General features: G+C 48.1%; 1 protein-coding gene across 6 annotated transcripts; it reads right to left on the bottom strand.

The window, feature by feature from the left end:
* Window positions 1-212: 212 nt before the first annotated feature.
* Window positions 213-19068, bottom strand: and3 (actinodin3). Of its 6 annotated transcripts, XM_072591578.1 has the most exons (7): window positions 18905-19064; window positions 15710-15798; window positions 12562-12665; window positions 7532-7621; window positions 5909-5950; window positions 4692-4849; window positions 213-2184 (listed from the first exon to the last, which is right to left on the bottom strand). In XM_072591578.1, the coding sequence occupies exons 3-7, from the start codon at window positions 12569-12571 to the stop codon at window positions 913-915; spliced, it is 1572 nt and encodes a 523-aa protein (XP_072447679.1). In that variant the 5' UTR covers window positions 12572-12665; window positions 15710-15798; window positions 18905-19064; the 3' UTR covers window positions 213-912. The 6 variants fall into 6 exon arrangements, with proteins under 6 accessions (XP_072447679.1, XP_072447683.1, XP_072447680.1 ...); XM_072591582.1 differs by lacking the exon at window positions 12562-12665; XM_072591579.1 differs by lacking the exon at window positions 15710-15798.
* Between the last annotated feature and the right edge of the window lie 964 nt (window positions 19069-20032).

The following is a 20032-nucleotide window of genomic DNA, read 5'->3' as shown; positions in this document are numbered from 1 at the left end:
TGTTTGTTCTTAATTGAAAGATCGATCATCCCCTGGGTTAGCCTTTTGCTTAAGATTTGTTTCAGTTCTATCTGCTTCCCCCCCCCCCCCCCCCCCAATTAGTTGTGGCAACTCAGTCCTTGGTTCGATTCGGCTTCTCCTCCCCATCCCATTGATCAGGCTGCAATGCTGTTGGAGAGCCGGTGACCAATTTAAAGCAGACCGATAGCGACTGGTGTGCAGAGGAGTTTATTGAACACGACAATAGCCAAAAATAGTTACAGCAACAGCTGGCAGCGGGGAGACAGACAGCTCCCCAGCGGCAAGCCAATCCGCAATAAGTGACAAAGCCAGGATGGAGCCAATTGGTGTCCGAGCAGACAGGGGGGTGAGGCGATTGGTGTCCGAGCGGGCGGGCGGACGGGGGTGGTGGGGGGTGAGGCGATTGGTGCCTGATTGAAAGAGAATGCTTTGCACCTCTTGCTCCTGAGAGTGAATTAACTTTCATGCAACCACCAAATGCTGTTTCAGGATTTACTTTTGAACAATCGCATCAGTTTAACAGTGAACCTCCAAGACAACAGGACACAGAATGATCACTGTGAAAGGTACCGCTACACCCGGCTATTTACAGACGGTTCCCCTTCATCTCTGCAGCTCAGCTCTGGGTAGAGAGGAAAAGCTTCTGCTCTGTCACCCTGTGTGGTCCGCAGGGGGACAGCTAGCGATAATAGGGGGCTAGGGAGGGAGGAATGCTCACTACCTCCCCCATTCCTTTGTGCAAACCACTGTGAGCCTGTTTCCGGTTTGATCCAAAAAAGTGAAAAACCCATGTCCCATAGAAGCTGAAGGGAGAGGGCTGGGAAGGGAGTGGGGTGGAGAAAGCATTCGTGGTCCCTTGTCCTGTTGTCTTGGAGGATTAACACTTTCCACTTAATACTCATCCTCATCTTCATCCTCGTCCTCATCCTCATGATCGTAACGAGGGTCATAAGGTGAGGCATATGGGGAGTTGTAGGGAGATCCATATGGTGGGTTGTAGGGAGATCCATATGGCGAGGTGCCATATGGGTTTTCATGGGGCGAGGTGCCATATGGGTTTTCATGGGGCGAAGCGCCATATGGATTTTCATGGGGAGAAGCGCCGTATGGGTCTCCATAGGGAGAGGTGCCATATGGGTCTCCATAGGGGGAGGCGGCGTATGGGTCTCCATAGGGGGAGGCGGCGTATGGGTCTCCATAGGGGGAGGCGGCGTATGGGTCTCCATGGGGGGAGGTGGCGTATGGATTTCCATAAGGAGAAGCTCCGTAAGGGTTCCTATAGGGAGAGGAACCATATGGATTATCATATCTAGAAATACTCTCTGGATTTCTATATGTAGAGACAGCATATGGATTCTCATCTGTAGAAGTACCATGTCGATTTCCATTCACTGAAGCACTGTGTGGATTCTCATTTGTAGGGTCACCATGTGGATTTCCATAGGTAGGGTCACCGTGTGGATTTCCATACGTAGAGGCATCGTATGGATTCTCACTTGTAGGGCCACCGTGTGGATTTCCATACGGAGAGGCGCCCTGCTGATGATAGTGGTCATAGTAACCAGGATAATATGGGTCATAAGGGTCAACGTCATCGTCCTCCGAGTGCTCATCTCCCTCAGGACCTTCAGCTCCCCATGGCTCAGGCGTTGGAGGCTGCCCATCGCTGCCCTCCTCCTCCTCGTCCTCCTCGCAGTCCGGGTCATACACAGGGTCACAGTGCATGGATTTGTAGTGCCTACCCGCAGACTTGGAGGGCATGCAGGACGAGTCATACTTGGGGTTGCAGGGCAGTGTTCTGGCCACTCGTGGGCACTTGGGATCCGTTTTGGGGTCGCATTTGGAGTCCGTCTGAACGTTGGCTAGGAACTGGTAGAAGTATTGCAGCAGGCAGGCAGGGTCATGGGGATTACAAGCCAGCTGAGGTGGATCTGCAGGCTGAGCCTTTTTGGGCGGGGGTTGGGCCACGGGCACCTTGGGGGGCGGTGGCTGTGATTTACAGTTCTTGTCTGTTTTGGGATCACAGGAGGGAGCGGACACCCCTTTGCCGTGTGTCGGTGCAAGACCGATGGTGTACTGATAGAACGGGGCATTCTTTCCGTAGACGTTCTCTAGGTGCCTCATTTGCAGATAAATTAGCCGAATCCGATCGATTTCGTACAGCTGGAGAGAGCAAAGAGACGGTGAAACAGGAGGAAAACTGATCCTTACGTTGCCAGCTGCGAAAACCCTGTTGCTGTCCGCTCCCAGTGTCGGCACGGAAACCACCTCTGACCTCCCTCACCAATCTCAGCAGCCCAAGAACGTTGGCCTTCTAGTCTCTTCTCCACCTTCCCTCCCTTCCCCTTAATCTCGCTCCCTCCCCCTCAAACTGTGCCAGCTCCAAATCTGTGGGTAATCCCCGTCTGAAGAAGTGAGGGGTTTAGGAGTGAGCGGCCAGATCGGAGGGGCTCCCCCCACCCCCCATACCCCCAGCCAAAGTGGCCATTAACTGGTCCAGGCTGCAGACTGTTGGGGTGGCAGTGATATCTGACTGCCCATCTTTTGCCGTCCACGCTATGGTGCCCATAAAGATGGAGTGTATTATGACCAGAGGCACGATAATGGCCTGGAGGGACTGGCAGACATCAACATCCCAGGTAATAATATTTTGGTTTGTATTCCAGCCTTGTAGGTTTCCAAAGGATATAGGAGACCCCATCGGATCTGCTCCAACATTCAGGTCAAGGAGTCATACAGCACAGAAACATCCCCTTCAGTCCAACTCGTTCACATATCCTTACCTTTTTAGATTCCCTACAGTGTGCAAATAGGCCCTTTGGCCCAACAAGTCTATACCGACCCTTTGAAGAGTAACCCGCCCCCCCCCCCCCCCCCAACTAATGCAACTAGCAACTATGGACAATTTAGCATAGCCACGTCACCTGACCTGCATATCTTTGGGATGTGGGAGGAAACCAGAGTACCTGGAGGAAACCCACGCAGACAATGTGCAAACTCCACACAGACAGTCGCCAAAGGCTGGAATTGAATCGGGGACCCTGGCGCTGTGAGGCAGCAGTGCTAACCACTGAGCCACTGTGCTGATCTACTGCCATTTGCCAGCATTTTGGCTTATATTCCCTCTAAACCCTTCCTATTCATGCACACATCCAGATGCCTTTTTAATGTTGTACCCACCTCCTCCACCTTTGATTCCTCAAGCTATTTTATCCACATCAAAGTTATCTTTTAGTGCTGCAGTCCCCGGCCAACTGCTTGTTTAGTCAGTGGTTGCTGCTGTTTGGTCAGTGCCTCTTGGCACTATTAGCAATTGGATGGCTCCAATCACCGCGGGTAAGACGGAGGATTTGAGAAAAGACTGAAAGCAGTGATAGCTGCCTGTATTCAATTCCTGATTCGCCATAACTACACAACAGGTATTTTGAAACCTTCGACATCCCCACGTGAGAAGACACTCGAAGAGACTCCCTCCTTTTCTCTGTAACCCATGACACCTTTACTGACTAAAAAGCTATCTGTCTCAAATGTATTTAATGACCCAGCCTCAACAGCTCTCTGGTGAAGAATTCTACAGGTATGCTACCCTCCGAGATAAGAAATTCCTCCTCTTTTGTCCCAGTTCTCAACTCCCCTTTCTTTCAGAAATCTGCCTGCTCTTAAAATATGTTGTGATCCAACCTCCATGAAGGTTAATTAGAGACAAGGAACACAGTCTCAGGAGACGGGGTTGACTACTGAAGATTGAGATCTGGAAATGTTTCTTCACTCAGAGTAGTGAACTTGTGAGGAAGGCTGTGCAGAGCAAGTTGCTGAATACATTCAAGAATGTGGTTGAAGTCTTTTAAACTTATGGAGAGGAAGTGGGAGTATGGCATCGAGATAGAGGGTCAGCCATGATCGTATTGAATGGTGGAGAAGGTTTATAGGGCTGAATGGCCGACTCCTTCTGGTTTCCATTCCTTGTCTTTTGATTTAGTGTTTTAATGACAAAGCCAAGTATTGTGTACACTTTTATTAACTCTTCTCCCCTCAAGGTTTTTTAAAAAATTTCCATGATATGTGTGTGGTCCAGCATTCATTGCTTGACTCTGATTGCATTGTTATCAGTTAAGGATTCAATTGCATTAGTCTGGAGTCATGAGAAGACAGATTACCTTCCCTAAAGAGGCATTAGTGAACTAGATGGGTTTTTACAACATTTGACAGTGATTGTATTCCTTCCAGATTTTTTTAAAATTCAATTTTCACCGTTTGCCATAGTGGGATTTGATCCCATGAGCCCAGGTCTCTGGAATACTTATGACATTACCGCTGCCCCACTGCTAGGTGTGTATAAGCACCCTCTTGCTTTTCCACCCACCCCAAATATGTCCCATTTTGATTATAGCACCTCTCCACAAAGTTCCTTCAAAAGTACATTTCCTCCCTACTCTAGCAAGAGATGGACTACTTTCAGCAACCCTCCCCGTTGCTTCATCGAGGAGCTCAACAAGGTTAGCCACTCGATTTGCAAATCCCTTCTCAACACATGTTTCTCTAGGTCAGGATTCGTTCTTTCCTTGACTCCAGTTTCCAGTGATTTGTGACATTTCAAGCTGCACAGTAACCGCGATCCCCCCCCAGATGATATAACATTGTGGGTCAGACCTCCCACAGCTGGTGCTCACCCCTTCATTGTGGCCGATTTTCTGGTAATACTTGTACCACGCTTGGAAGTCGGGATTCTGTTGGTACCACTTGATGTGGCGTCGGCTGCGAGTGGAAGGTGTCTGCAGGAAATCTGTTGCCTCGTGTGACTGCAGTGTTATTGCATTAGCTCCCTTTGCTGTGGTGAGGGGAGATACAGTAGTGACAGGTGAGATTTCCTCATCAGTGTTACTGACAGACACAGCTTGCACACAGAAATGCCAACTCAGACATCTCTCACACACCAGTGCATTCACAAGGAACTCACACTTCATATACACACGGTGCATACAAACCACGTGCACTCACAGAGACCCGTCCTTTATCCCCTCACTGTCACCTCCCACTCCAGCCTCCTTCTACTCACCTCTCCCTCACACCTTCCATGTCCCTGCCTCCCCTTCCATCTCCATTCTTCCCCTTTCCATTCTTCCTCCCCTTCCCTCTCCTTCCTATACTGTCCTCATTCTCAGTTCCCCTCCTTGCCTTTCTCTCACTGTTCTTCCAGTGTCCCCTCCCCTCACCCCTCCATCCTCACTCCCCTCTCCTCCTCTCTCACTCCCCCTCTTTCATTCCCCACCCCTCCTCGCTCTCACTCCCCACCCGTCCTCTCACTCCCCACCCGTCCTCTCTCTCACTCCCATCCCCACCTCACTGTCACTCTCCACCCCTCACCCCTCCCCTTCACTCCCTGCCCCTCACCCTTCCACTCCCCTGCCCACCTCACTCACTCCCCGCCCCTTCTCACTCTCCGCCCCTTCTCACTCTCACTCCCTGCCCCTTCTCTCCCTCATTCCCTGCCCCTCCTTTCCCTCACTCTCACTCCCCTCCTCACTCTCACTCCCCTCCCTCATTCCCCTCCCCTCACCCCTCCATTCCCTGCCCCTCCTCTCTCACTCCCCTTCCCACCTCACTCCCCGCCCCTCCTCACTCCCCGCCCCTCTCCTCTCTCACTCCACACCGTGCTCACTCTCCCCCCCCATCTCTCTCTCTCTCTCCCCCCCCATCTCTCTCTCTCTCTCTCCCCCCATCTCTCTCTCTCTCTCCCCCCCATCTCTCTCTCTCTTCCCCCCCCATCTCCCTCTCTCTCCCCCCACCATCTCTCTCTCTCTTCCCCCCCACCATCTCTCTCTCTCTCTCTCCCCCTCCCTCCCTTTCTGCTCAGAGGTGTAGAGTGAATAGTAAAGTTGGGTCTCACCTGACTTGATGACATCCCAGAGGCTCCCAGACTCAACTGTACCTGAAACAACAACGGAGTAATCATTTGTAACCTTCAGACCCATGCTGCAAAAAAAAACAGAAGAACTCACCACTCCCAACAGCCACTGCATCCCAGTGACGGACTCAGTCCCTGGCAACACATCACAAAGTGCTCCATCTGCTTCCCCCATAAAATCACTGGGTGTCACAGGTCTCAGCGTGGCTGCAGGCTGTCAGCCCATTAACAAGCCCCAGGCAGAGGAGCTGGAAAATAACCAGCATTAAACCTGAGATTGCAACCACATGACAAAGGAATGTGAGCCCATTAGTCGCAAAACAAAACAGGAGTACCGGACCAAGATACCAAACCACAAACATTTGTGAACAAACATGCTGTGTAGAGGGAGAAAAAGGGTACAAGGCCAGAGAAAGAGAAAGTGAGCAAATTCAAGGCCAGAGAGAGAGAGAATGCATAGCCAGAGAGCAGGGCAATAAAGGGAGGGAGAAAGAATACAGTTCAAGAAGTGTGTATCGTTAGAGAGAATATAAGGCCAGAGAAGAGAGTGTGCACGGCCATAGAGAGAGAGAGAGAGAGAGACTGCGTAGCCAGACAGAAAGAGAGAAGGGCAATAAAGAGAGGGAGGAGGAAAGAATACAGATCAAAGAAAGAGAGAGAGTCTTGTGTTGCAAGGTCATAACATGCAAGATAAAGAGTGAGAGGCCATAAAAAGGGAGAGAAAGAATGGGCCAAAGCTTTTAGGGAGGCAGAAAGAGAGTGTACGAGCCCGTAAATAGGGAGAGGATGGATGCAGAGTCATAAAGAGAGAGACAAATTAAGGAAGAGCACGTAGCCCGAGAGAGTGTGCAGAAGGATAGAAAGTTGCTCATGTGTGTCGGTGGTGGAGGGAGTGAATGGTTGTAGATGTGATGCCAGTCAAACTGCTTTCTCCTGATTTGGAGATGCCGGTGTTGGACTGGGGTGTACAAAGTTAAAAATCACACAACACCAGGTTATAGTCCAACCGGTTTAAACCTGTTGGACTATAACCTGATGTTGTGTGATTTTTAACTTTACTTTCTTCTGGATGATGTCGAGCTTCCTGAGTGTTGTTGGAACTGCCCCCATCCAGGCAAATGGGGAGTATTCCATACTTGTGCCTTGTAGATGGTGGACAGGCTTTGGGGAGTCAGGAGGGGAGTTATTCATTGCAAGATTCCTGACCTACCCTTGTAGCCACTGTATATCATTTTCTCTGCAAATTCCTTGCAGGTTTCTTTCCCTGCATCTTTCTCACTAGTTGGTGGTCTATGGACGATATGAAGCTCTGAGAGAGCATCTTTTTCTGCTCCTTAGCGCAACCTATATAGGTTCTGTCCTCGACTCTCCTCCTCAAGAATCTCTCTCACCCATCGCTGCTCTGCTCTGCTGCTGGTTTTGTTATTCCTGAGTCCCTGTTTGCAACAGGAGCATACTATCAATGAGAGGGATCTGAACCCATGAGCTGTGAATGCCAGGAGATGATGATCAAGTGTCAGTGTGGGTCTGGTTTGGTGTTGGGGAGCCGTTAAATCAAGGTTTGGGAGGAGAGATGGTGGGTCGGGTCAGGTCAGGGGCACTCACCAGGTAGGATGATCACTGTCAGTACCATGGTTAGCAAGTTCCAGGGCGTTGAACTCTGCAGGCATGTCATTTCCCTCCACATCTCGATGCCTGTGAGTGAAAACAAGACAAATTATGCTGTCGGAAAAGAGGCCATTCATTCCATCTCAGCTGTGATGGCCCTCTGAACGATCTCTCCAATTAATCCCAGATGCTTGCTTGCTCCCCTCCAAATATTCATCCAATTTGCTTTTGAGCACACTGACTGAATTTGCTACCTCCACCCTGTAAGGCAATACTCCAGATCACAAACTCCCCTCATTTTAAAAAAATTATCTTTGTTTTCCCACTGATTTATTTTTTGCCAATCCCCTTAAATCCACATTCATTAGTTCCTGAGGCTTCTTCCAGTTGATATTTCCTTGAACAAATAGCTCATTGGGGCAGTACGGTGGCACAGTGGTTAGCACTGCTGCCTCACAGCGCCAGAGACCCGGGTTCAATTCCCGCCTCAGGTAACTGAGTGTGTGGAGTTTGCATGTTCTCCCTGTGTCTGCGTGGGTTTCCTCCGGGTGCTCCGGTTTCCTCCCACAGTCCAAAGATGTGCACGTCAGGTGAATTGGCCATGCTAAATTGCCCCTAGAGTTAGGTAAGGGGTAAATGTAGGGGTATGGGTGGGTTGCGCTTCGGCGGGTCAGTGTGGACTTGTTGGGTCGAAGGGCCTGTTTCCACACTGTAATGTAATCTAATCTAAATTTTAACATTCTCTGCTTTAAGGAGAATGATGTTTCATAGAATCCCTTCAGTGCGGAAGCAGACCTTCCAGTCCACACTGATCCTTTGAAGAGCATTGTACGTCCCCTCCCCCAACCCGATAACCCTGCATTTCCCATGGCTAACCGACCCAGCCTGTACACTACAGGCAATTTCCCATGGCCAGCCCCCCTCCCCCACTACAACCTCTCACCGTCACAACGCGCAGCCCTCCAATCCCTCTGCTCCAATCCCAACCTCACCATTAAGCCAGCGGATAAAGGGGGCGCAGTGGTAGTCTGGCGCACTGACCTCTACACTGCTGAAGCCAAATGCCAACTCGAGGACACCTCTTCCTACTGCCCCCTCGACCTTGACCCCACCCCCCCATCACCAAACCATCATCTCCCAGACCATACAGAACCTCATCACCTCAGGAGATCTCCCACCCACAGCTTCCAACCTCATAGTCCGGGAACCCCGCACTGCCTGGTTCTACCTCCTTCCCAAGATCCACAAGCCTGACCACCCTGGCCGACCCATTGTCTCAGCATGCTCCTGCCCCACTGAACTCATCTCTACCTACCTCGACACTGTCCTATCCCCCCTAGTCCAGGAACTCCCCACATACGTTCGAGACACCACCCATGCCCTCCACCTCCTCCAAGACTTCCGTTTCCCCGGCCCCCAATGCCTCATCTTCACCATGGATATCCAATCCCTCTACACCTCCATCCACCATGACCAGGGCCTCCAAGCCCTCCATTTTTTCCTCTCCAGACGTTCCCAACAGTACCCTTCCACCGACACTCTCATTCGTTTGGCTGAACTGGTCCTCACCCTTAACAATATCTCCTTTGAATCCTCCCACTTCCTCCAGACCAAAGGGGTAGCCATGGGCACACGTATGGGCCCCAGCTATGCTGGTCTCTTTGTTGGCTACGTAGAACTGTTGATCTTCCGTAATTACACCGGCACCACTCCCCACCTCTTCCTCCGCTACATTGATGACTGCATTGGCGCCACCTCGTGCTCCCGCGAGGAGGTTGAGCAATTCATCAACTTCACCAACACATTCCACCCTGACCTTAAATTTACCTGGACCATCTCTGACACCTCCCTCCCCTTCCTGGACCTCTCCATCTCCATTAGTGACGACCGACTTGACACTGACATTTTTTACAAACCCACCGACTCCCACAGCTACCTCGATTACACCTCTTCCCACCCTATCTCTTGCAAAAATGCCATCCCGTATTTCCAATTTCTCCGCCTCCACCATATCTACTCCCAGGAGGACCAGTTCCACCATAGAACACACCAGATGGCCTCCTTCTTTAGAGACCACAATTTCCCTTCCCACGTGGTTAAAGATGCCCTCCAACACATCTCGTCCACATCCCGCACCTCCGCCCTCAGACCCCACCCCTCCAACCGTAACAAGGACAGAACGCCCCTGGTGCTCACCTTCCACCCTACAAACCTTCGCATCAACCAAATCATCCGCCGACATTTCCGCCACCTCCAAAAAGACCCCACCACCAGGGATGTATTTCCCTCCCCTACCCTTTCCGCCTTCAGCAAAGACCGTTCCCTCCGTGACTACCTGGTCTGGTCCACACCACCCTACGACCCACCCTCCCATTCTGGCACTTTCCCCTGCCACCACAGGAACTGTAAAACCTGTGCCCACACCTCCTCCCTCACCTCTATCCAAGGCCCTAAAGGAGCCTTCCACATCCATCAAAGCTTTACCTGCACATCCACTAATATCATTTATTGTATCCATTGCTTCCGATGTGGTCTCCTCTACATTGGGGAGACTGGGCGTCTCCTAGCAGAGCGCTTTAGGGAACATCACTGAGACACCCGCATCAATCAACTAAACCGCCCCGTGGCCCAACATTTCAACTCCCCCTCCCACTCTGCCGAGGACATGGAGGTCCTGGGCCTCCTTCACCGCCGCTCTCTCACCACCAGACACCTGGAGGAAGAACGCCTCATCTTCTGCCTTGGAACACTTCAACCCCAGGGCATCAATGTGGACTTCAACAGCTTCCTCATTTCCCCTTCCCCCACCTCATCCTAGTTTCAAACTTCCAGTTCAGCACTGTCCCCTTGACTTGTCTGACCTGCCTAGCTCCTTCTCCACCTAACCACTCCACTTTCCCCTCCCTGATCTATCACCTTCATCTCCTCCCCCACTCACCCATTGTACTCTATGCTACTTTCTCCCCACCCCCATCCTCCTCTAGCTTATCTCTCCACGCTTCAGGCTCACTGCCTTTATTCCTGATGAAGGGCTTTTGCCCAAAATGTCGATTTCGCTACTCGTTGGATGCTGCCTGAACTGCTGTGCTCTTCCAGCACCACTAATCCAGAATTTGGTTTCCAGCATCTGCAGTTATTGTTTTTACCACCCTCATCTGCACATCGCTGGAACGGTGGGAGGAAACCGGAGCACTCGGAGGAAACCCACGCAGCCACGGGAAGAATGTGCAAAACTCCACACAGTCACCCGAAGTTGGAATCAAACCTGGGACTCTGGCACTGTGAGGCAGCAGTGCTAACCACTGAGCCACCATGGGGCCCTGGTACCATCCTTCATGAAATATAGATCAAAACAGTTAGCAAAATTGGAGTACAGTCAGCCAAGTGACAAAGGTTATCCTCATACTGCAGCAAAGTTGATTCAATGGGCTGAGGAGCAGTAAATGGAGTTTAAATAAATGTGAGGTGTTGCATTATGGTAAGGCAAATCAGGACAGGGCTTATCAGTTAATTAGATCCTACAGTGTGAAACAGGCCCTTCGATCCAACCAGTCCACACCGACCCTCCAAAGAGTAACCACCCAGGCCCATTTCCCTCTGACTAATGCACCTAACACTACGGGCAATTTACCATGGCCAATTCTCCTGACCTGCACATCTTTGGATTGTGGGAGGAAACGGGGAGAATGTGCAAACTCCACAAAGGTAGTTGCCCGAGGCTAGAATCAAACCTGGAACCCTGGTGCTGTGAGGCAGCAGTGCTAACCACTGATCCACCATACCGCCCCTAAAAAGAAGTAGGGCCCTGGGAAGTGCTGCCGAACAGAGAGGCCTAGGAGTGCATGTGCGTAGTTCCTTGAGAGTGGAGTCGCAGGTAGACAAGATGGTGAAGAAGGTGTTTTGTTCACTTGCCTGCATTGGTCAGTACATTGAGAATATGAATTGGGAGGTCATGTTGCGGCTTTACAGGACATTGGTTAGGCCACTTTTAGAATACTGTCAATTCTGGTCTCCCTGCAAATGTTAAATTTGAAAGGGTTCAGAAAAGATTTACAAGGATGCTGCCAGGATTGGAGGGTTTGAACTATGGGAAGAGGCTGAATAGGCTGGGGCTGTTTCCTCTGGGGTGTTGGAAGCTGACCTTATAGAGGTTTATAAATCATAAGGGACATAGATAGGGTGCATAGTCAAAGTCTTTTTCCCAGGGTAGGGGAGTCCAGAACAAGAAGGCATAAGTTTAAGGTGAGAGGGGAAAAGACTTAAAAGGGACCTGAGGGGAAATGTTTTCACACAGAGGATGGTGCGTGTATGCCAGAGGAAGTGGTGGAGGTTAATTACAACATTTAAAAGGCATCTGGATGGGTATATGAATAAGAAGGGTTTAGAGGGATATGGGCCAAATGCTAGCAAATGGGACTAGGTCAATCCACCTGGTACCTGGTGACTTTGAGGAAATTGATAATGAGATCCAGACTGTGGCAGCACATGACATGCTCCAGGGATTCTTGAATGTAATGAAAATCTCCCTTCGCCAAGAAATGACAAATCAGGATGATCGGATAGTTATTTCTGGCTTTGAAAAAATAAAGCACAACAGCTTTTGAAAATAAAGGGTGAGGGAACTGGTCTGTGCTAGGTTTGGACTGAAGGGTCTGTTTCTGTGTTGTATGACTCCATAGTAAATTTGTGAAAGGTTAGTGGCGAATGTTAATTGACCTCAAGCCAACTGTGAAACTCAGGGACACAGCTTTTTTTTCATGTGGAGAGTTTATTGATCTGTTCAGTCCTACAATTCCCATTCAACATATCAAATGTTCCAGCTGACTCCTATTTCTATTCACTTGCAAAGACAATAAATACCCCCACTCACTGTTTCTCTTAACCTTAACGAAGAAATTAACAAATAGCTCAAACACTGGAGATGTTGGATGAGAGCTGCAAGACTGAGCAAGTCAATAAACTCACTTCAATAAGAAAACGTACATATCTTAGACTCTGCAGCAGAGGTAGAAAGTATTAATATTTACCAGCACTCATTAAAAAAAAATGAAGACAATCAAGATGTGCCAGATCCTAGAATTCAGACGTCAAAACCGAAAGTGCTGGAGAAACTCAGCAGGCCTGGCAGCCTCTGTGGAGACAGAGAAACAGAGTTAACATTTCTGGTCTGTGAGCTTGCTTCAGCATCAGTTCATCGACATTAATGTTGTTAGCTGTTGAACCAGAACAGCTGAGATGAGGTGAATGGTCCAATGTAGTGAGTGTTGTCATTTTACATACCACAAAGAGGATTACATAGAAAATAGGAACAGAAGCTCTTTGAGCCTGCTCCACCATTCAATGTGATCTTGGCTGATCATCCAACTCAGTCCCCCGTTCTCCCTTTCTCCCCTATCATTTGATTCTTTAAGCCTGAAAACTATTTAACTCCTCGTATAAACGCTCAATGTCTTAACAACTTTTTCTATGGCAGGAAATTCTACAGGCTCCCCATTCTAGATCCTCATGTCAATCCTAAATGGCCCACCTTCAGTTGTGATCCCTGGTTCTGACTCCCCAGTGTTTACCTGGTCTAGTCCTGTTAGAATTTTATAGATTTCTATGTGACCGCCCCCCCCCCCCCCGCCAAACCCCCCACCACCACTTCCATTCTTCTGAATTGCACTGAATATAATCCTCCTCAATTAAACTTTGGTCCACAGGGCACTGGACTCTGTTCATTGTGCTGCCATTCCAGGAATCATTCTGACGAACCCTCCTGGTACTCCCTCCACTGCCAGAACATTCTTTACTGCATCCTGTACCTTCTATACTAAGCGAACCAGAATGACAGTGACAATGAGATTTTTATTGTGCGTTTTACTCAGCACCTTCCCCAGCTGAATAAAAACAAGTCTTGCCTCACATAAGATGTCAAGGTACAGCAAAGCGAAGCATGTCATTGGCAGAATTTTATGCACTTTATGAAGTTTGCAGTTTGAAAACGATTTGCCTGGGGCATGTACATCTGATCTGGATCATATTTGCTAAACGTGAAAGCTGGTTCTATTTTACAAATTAGAATTTGCTTACAAATCTTGCAGTATTCTGATTGAATGTCTTTTGATTTCAAATTGAATGAAAACAGCATATTTTTGGAACAAGAAATGAAGCATTTGGCTTCACCTCAGTAACACACACTATTCTTGGAAGATTAAATGGACACATGGCCATGCTGCAGGATTGGAACTGAACATTAATCCCCATTTACCCTCCAGATGACAAATAATTCGATCATATTTAGCTCTTCTGGGTTTAAATTTGCTCGCTGAGCTGGAAGGTTTGTTTTCAGACATTTCATGGGTGACATCATCGGTGAACCTCCGGTGAAGCACTGGCGTTACAGCCTGCTTTCTGTTTATGTTTCCTTAGGCTGATGAGGCCATTTCCTATGGTGGGGCCATTTCCTGTGTTGGTGATGTTATTTCCTGTTCTTTTTCTCAGAGGGTGATAGATGGAATCCAAATCAATGTGTTTGTTGATAGAGTTCCGGTTGGAATGCCATTCTTCCAGGCATTCTCATGCATGTTTCTGTTTAGTTTGTCCTTGGATGGACATGTTGTCCCAGTCAAAAAGCAGGCTAGGAAGTGGGCCATAACACCAGTGCTTCAACGGAGGCTCACTGATGATGTTACTGGTATGGTTTTGAAATGTCTGAAAACAAACCTTCCAGCTCAACAAGCAAACTTACATCCAGAGCCTCCACCTGAGCTACGAATCTTCTCCAAAATTGGTATTTATCTCTGCCAGCTTCCAGATTTTATTTCATTTTGTTATAGCTTGGCTGGGGCCAGCATATATTCCCCATCCCCAGATGCCCCTTGAAAAGGTGGTAGTGAGCTGCCTTCTTGACCTGCTGCAGTCTATGTGCTGTAGGGCAACCACACAGTGCCATTCGGGAGACAGTTCCAGGATTTTGCCCCAGCGACACCGAAGGAACGGCTGATATATTTCCAAGTCAGGTGAGTGGCTCAGAGAAGAGCTTGCAGGGGGTGACGTTCCCATGCATCTGCTGCCCTTGTCCTTTCTAGATAGCAGAGATCATGAGGACCCTCAGCGAATTTCTGCAGTGCATCTTGTAGATGATACACACTGCTAAGACTGAGCATGTGTGGTAGAGGGAGTTTTGTGCAAGAAGGTCATGTTTTACCTCAACCGAAGGTCATGTTGTAGCTGTACAGGACATTGGTTAGGCCACTTTTGGAATATTGTGTGCAATTCTGGTCTCCCTCCTATAGGAAGGATGTTGTGAAACCTGAAAAGGTTCAGAAAAGATTTTCAGGATGTTTCCAGATTTGGTGGGTTTGAGCTATAAGGAGAGGGTGAATAGGCTGCGACTGTTTTCCCTGGAGTGTCAGAGGCTGAGGAGTGACCCTATAGAAGTTTATAAAATCATGAGGGGCATGGATAGGGCAAATATCCAAGGCATTTTCCCTGGGGTGTGGGTGTCCAGAGCTAGAGGACATAGGATTAGGGTGAGAAGGGAAAGATTTAAAAAGGACCTAAGGGGCACTGTTTTCATGCAGAGGGTGGTGACTGTATGGATTGAGCTGCCAGGAGAAGTGGTGGAGGGTGGTAGAATTACAACATTTAAAAGGCATCTGGATGGGTATATGAGTAGGAAGGGTGTAGAGGGATATGGGCCAAATGGTGGCAAATGGGACTAGATTAGTTTAGGATATCTGGTCGACGTGGACGAGTTTGACTGAAGGGTCTGTTTATGTGCTGTGCAGCTCTGTAAATCACCCGAGTTACTAATTGAAAGACAAGTTAACACACACCAGTGTGACAATAACAAATATAAGAGAGGGAACTAATCTAAAAGGGGGGAGTGAATGCATGCAGCCCCAGTGGTGCTCACTGCTGACGCCTGAAAGGATATAAGCAAATTAAAGCTGGACTTTATTCTGACCGCTCATTCCTGAGCCCAGTCCTTTCTTGCTGTTTTGTTCCTTGGTGTCTCTTCAGTGTTTGAACTGGAGAGTTTGTTTCTGATAAGTATCCAGTTCACCCCTGACGAGTCCTGGCACAGTAAAAGTGCCATCCTGTGATCATTAAATAACCCCAAGATCTGAAAATAGCCAGTGCCAAGTAGCCAATGAGTGTGGAAACAGTGCCCATCACCAGTGCCCATACCTGTTCAGGGGATAATGCCTGTGTTTAGCCTGCTTTGCTTCCACCACCAATGCCTCCTCCTGTGACCACTGAGATTAAATTTCTTTTCCCTGTTTAAGGAGACAAAATTGTGTGACAGGAAACTGCACTTCCAATTCAAGTTTCTGCTTTCCCTCATGCTAGTCCAATCGCAGGCGGTCTCTGAGCAACATGGCAGCATTCCAGAGGGAATTGTGGGAAGGGAAGTGGTTCCATTGAGTGGGTCAGTGGGACTTTAGCCTGAGCAGGGGTTGGGGGATGGAGGCAACTGGGAGCTAGTGCCCAGGGATTGCTGGACCTTGAGGATCAACAACTACCACCGGGAGGTTGGTGAGAGGGTGAGGTTGCAGAAAGGAAGATGGCTGTAACTGGCCAGAAATGGAAGGAGGCTGCCGGTGGGGAGTTTGCTAGACAGGGCAGGCGATTTTGCAAGGGGTGGGTGGGTGTGGGGGGATGGGTAAAGGAGGAGCCTCCAGGGGAGAAAGAGGAAAGATGGATTCTGCAGACTAGGGAATTGGAGATGAAGGGTGCAATGGAAAGGGAACTGTTTAAGCCTGTCAACAAAGGCGAACACAGCGAACCTGAAATCCCTGAGGTAATGAATCCCTTGCAAATTAATGTAGAATCTCTAACTTAAGGCTGCCCTTGTTCAGGCGCTACAATATGGGTAAATACATAATGGATGCTATCATAAGGAACATTGTGTTAATTACTAACTTTAAATCTGAGATTGAGATGGAGTTAAAAAACAAAGGTGACAACTGCCCAGTTGACATATTCCAACTGTGTGCTTATGCGGTAGAAACACATCGGCTGTGATCACCTCAGTCTGTGGAAGGTATGTTTAAAATGATGGCTTTCTTTGTTTATAAGTGTCAGAAATATTGAAAAAATCTTTCAGCAAATTATACGTTTTCTTGTCTGCATTCCCTCTAATTTTCTTACCAGCAGCATGGACCTCTGAGGTTTGTGCACAGCAGAAACACCCAGAACCAGAAATCAATATTGTCTTGTTTGTTGTGGCTCTAAGTGTATGGGCAATTGATAAATTACACTGGTGATGAATTCTTCTAATTCTGTTTCTGTACAAAGACAAGTCAACACAAATGAAGGAGTTTTTTTTAGGAAACCCTTAAATCTGACCTCTAAACATCCCGTGCACAGTTCACCTTCCCACACAGACCCCTCTAATCAGACTGAAAACTGCTCTCTAATCTGACTGGAAACCATTGTATCTGACTTGAAACTGCTCTCTGATATGACCAGAAAAACATACTATTCTGAGCAAAAGTCATTCTATACATCCAACTGGAAACACTCTGTTATCCGACCAGAAACATTTGTTAATCTGACTGAAAACAGCTCTCTGATCCGACCAGAGACCATTCTCTGATCCGACCAGGAATTGGTCTCTAATCTGACTAAAAACCACTCTCTAATCCGACTAGAAACCGCTCTCTAATCCGACTAGAAACCGCGCTCTCTGATTCGACTAGAAACCGCGCTCTCTGATCCCACTAAAAAACACTCTCTAATCCAACTAGAAACCACAATGTAATCCAACTAGAAACTGCTCTCTAATCCAAGAAGAGACCATTCTCTAATCCAACCAGAAATCATTCTCCAATTCCACTGGAAACCACTCTCCAGTCCAATAAGAAACCATTCTCCAACCTGATTGAAAACTGTTATCTAACATAACCATAAAATTTCTCTAATCTGACCAAAAAAACTTCTCTTCTCCAACTAGAAAACTTCTCTAATCTGACCAGAAACATGTTGTGAGCTGACTGAGAAACACTCTCTCATCCGACCAGAAACACCAAATTACCAATTGGTCCCAACCTGAACTCTCTGGTTTTGCCGCTGTTGTCTGGGGTAAACTGAGTGTCAATGCAGTTTCTGCCCCTCATGTCAATCTCTGATACAGTCTGAACTGGGATAGTGCACCCCTGTGCTCAGGTCCTCCTCTCTCTCTGAGTCGGATTGAAGGGCGGGACGGAGATCCTCTCAGCTTAGAGCAGCTCCCAGGTCGTACTCTGGAAAAGGGGGACTGTACCTCCTGGGTATACACACTCTCTTTGAGTAGAGGGAGCAAGACAGCTCACAACTCCCTCTGTGGCCAGTGATCGTTGGATACAGCAGGTCAGAATCCTAAACCTGAGACACAACTGGCTGGGGAAATCTGCTGACAGTGATAGGAGAAGCATTTCAGCTGCATCAAGACCATAAAATGTCGGAACAGAAGAAATCCATTCAGTGAGATTGTGATTGATCAGATCATCCTCAACTCCGCTTTCCTTCCTTTTTCCCAGCACCTTCTGTTCTCTTCCTGAAAACATCTCAGTCTTGAATATAATTAAAGACCCAGCTCTGACAGTCATTTGCAGTAAATTGCACAGATTCACTTGTCCCTGAAAGGAGACATTTCTGTGTTAAACATGCAATCCATTACCTTGAGATTTAGAGACAGGAACATTGGGATAGGCTCCCAATGCCAACAGAGCCAACAGACAGACAACTGCTTCAAACACACTCTCCCCAGCCACACAGACAGTATTTCCTCTGCCCTGAAGCTCTTCAACCATGTCGTGAAGCAAACTCGCTACCACAGCCACATTTGCTTCCTCAGTGCCTACCTCAGTAACACTGTTATCCCACAAATACTCATTAGGTGTAATGCAAACAATAATACTCTCTCCCAGTAACACAGATAGGAATATTCACCCATCCAGGAATACAGACAGGAAGGCTCATCCCCAGTAACACAAAGAGGAATATTCACTCCAGTTACACAGACAGGAATATTCACTCCTTCAGTAATATAGACAGGAACATTTGCTTATAGTAACCCAGGCAGGAATATTCATACCCAGTAACACAAACAGGAGTACTCACCCCAGTAACACCAGGCAGGAATATTCACCCCCAGTAACACAGATATGAATACCCACCCCCAGTAACACAGACAGGAATATTCACCCCGAGTAACACAGACAGGAACACTCACACCCAGTAACACAGACATGAATACTCACACCCAGTAACACATATGTGAATATTCACCCCCAGTAACACAGACAGGAATATTCACACCCAGTAATACAGACAGGAATATTCATCCCCAGTAATACAGACAGAAATACTCACCCCCAGTAATACAGACAGAATACTCACCCCCAGTAACACAGCCAGCAATACTTTCCCCAAGAATCACAGAGAGGAGTACACTCCCTCAGTAACACAGACGGGAATACTCACGCGCCCACCCCCCTCCAGAAACATACACAGTAATATTCTTTCCCAGTAACACAGTCTACCTCCACCTCGCATGAATCAGCTCATTTTATACCAATTGGGACACTCCCACCAGCCGGACACACCCCCAGGCCCCCAGGCACTCAGCCAGTCCCACACAGTCCTGCCCTAACCCTGTATCCCAGACCCAGAATAATCCTTAGGTAATAGATCAGACTCTCCTCTAGCAGGGACTGAGTGGAGCAACTCCGAAAGGACATCACTAATCGACTGCTGCAGTTAATAAGAAATCGAACGAGCAAGGGGAATATCGACATTGGCTTTTCTTGCCTCGAAAATGTACCACATTTATAAAAAGCCAAATGGGCCGTCTTTCAAATGTATCTCAGGTGGTACAAAACCCAAGTGCTTTCTCCTGATGCTGCTGCATTTGCATGCAGAATTTAGAATATTCACATCAAAAATACTGAGCTGAATGTGCATGAGGAGTTTGTTGCTTTATGGAAGTCACTTGATGAGAATTGGACATATTAAGGAGTGACTTCCATCGAATTGATGGCTACAATTAATGTTTATCTGGAGGAACAGCATCCAGAGCGCAGATTCCCCATCGCGGAGCTCCTTGGGACGAACCTCGATTTTTGCATGACATAACCAGGCATTTTTGACAAGGTGCCAAACAAGTTGGTCCTCACGAAGGTTCCAGAGGCTATTCATGGTGAATTTCACCTCCAGCCTACCGAATTGTCCTGACTCTTTGTGATTCACCTACCAGTGCAACAGGTCCACAGTTCGCCACCATCTCCCTGGCCCTACAGTTATCCCTAGAACATCTGAGTAACAAGGCCACCTACATCAGACTCCTACTTATCAATACAAGCTCCGCCTTCAACACCATAATTCCAAACTCAGAAGTCACATGACACTAGGGTACAGTCAGACAGGTTTATTTGAAATTGCAAGCTTGTGAAGCGATTGAATTTGCCTGTCAAAGGGGATACACTCCAAAAGCTTGCGATTTCAAATAAACATTTCTGGCTATAACCT

The sequence above is a fragment of the Chiloscyllium punctatum genome, chromosome 21 (genome assembly GCF_047496795.1).
Source record: "Chiloscyllium punctatum isolate Juve2018m chromosome 21, sChiPun1.3, whole genome shotgun sequence".
In the NCBI taxonomy this organism is placed as follows: Eukaryota; Metazoa; Chordata; class Chondrichthyes; order Orectolobiformes; family Hemiscylliidae; genus Chiloscyllium; species Chiloscyllium punctatum.
Note: the sequence above shows the minus strand (reverse complement) of the source record. Positions and strands in the feature narration are given on the sequence as shown.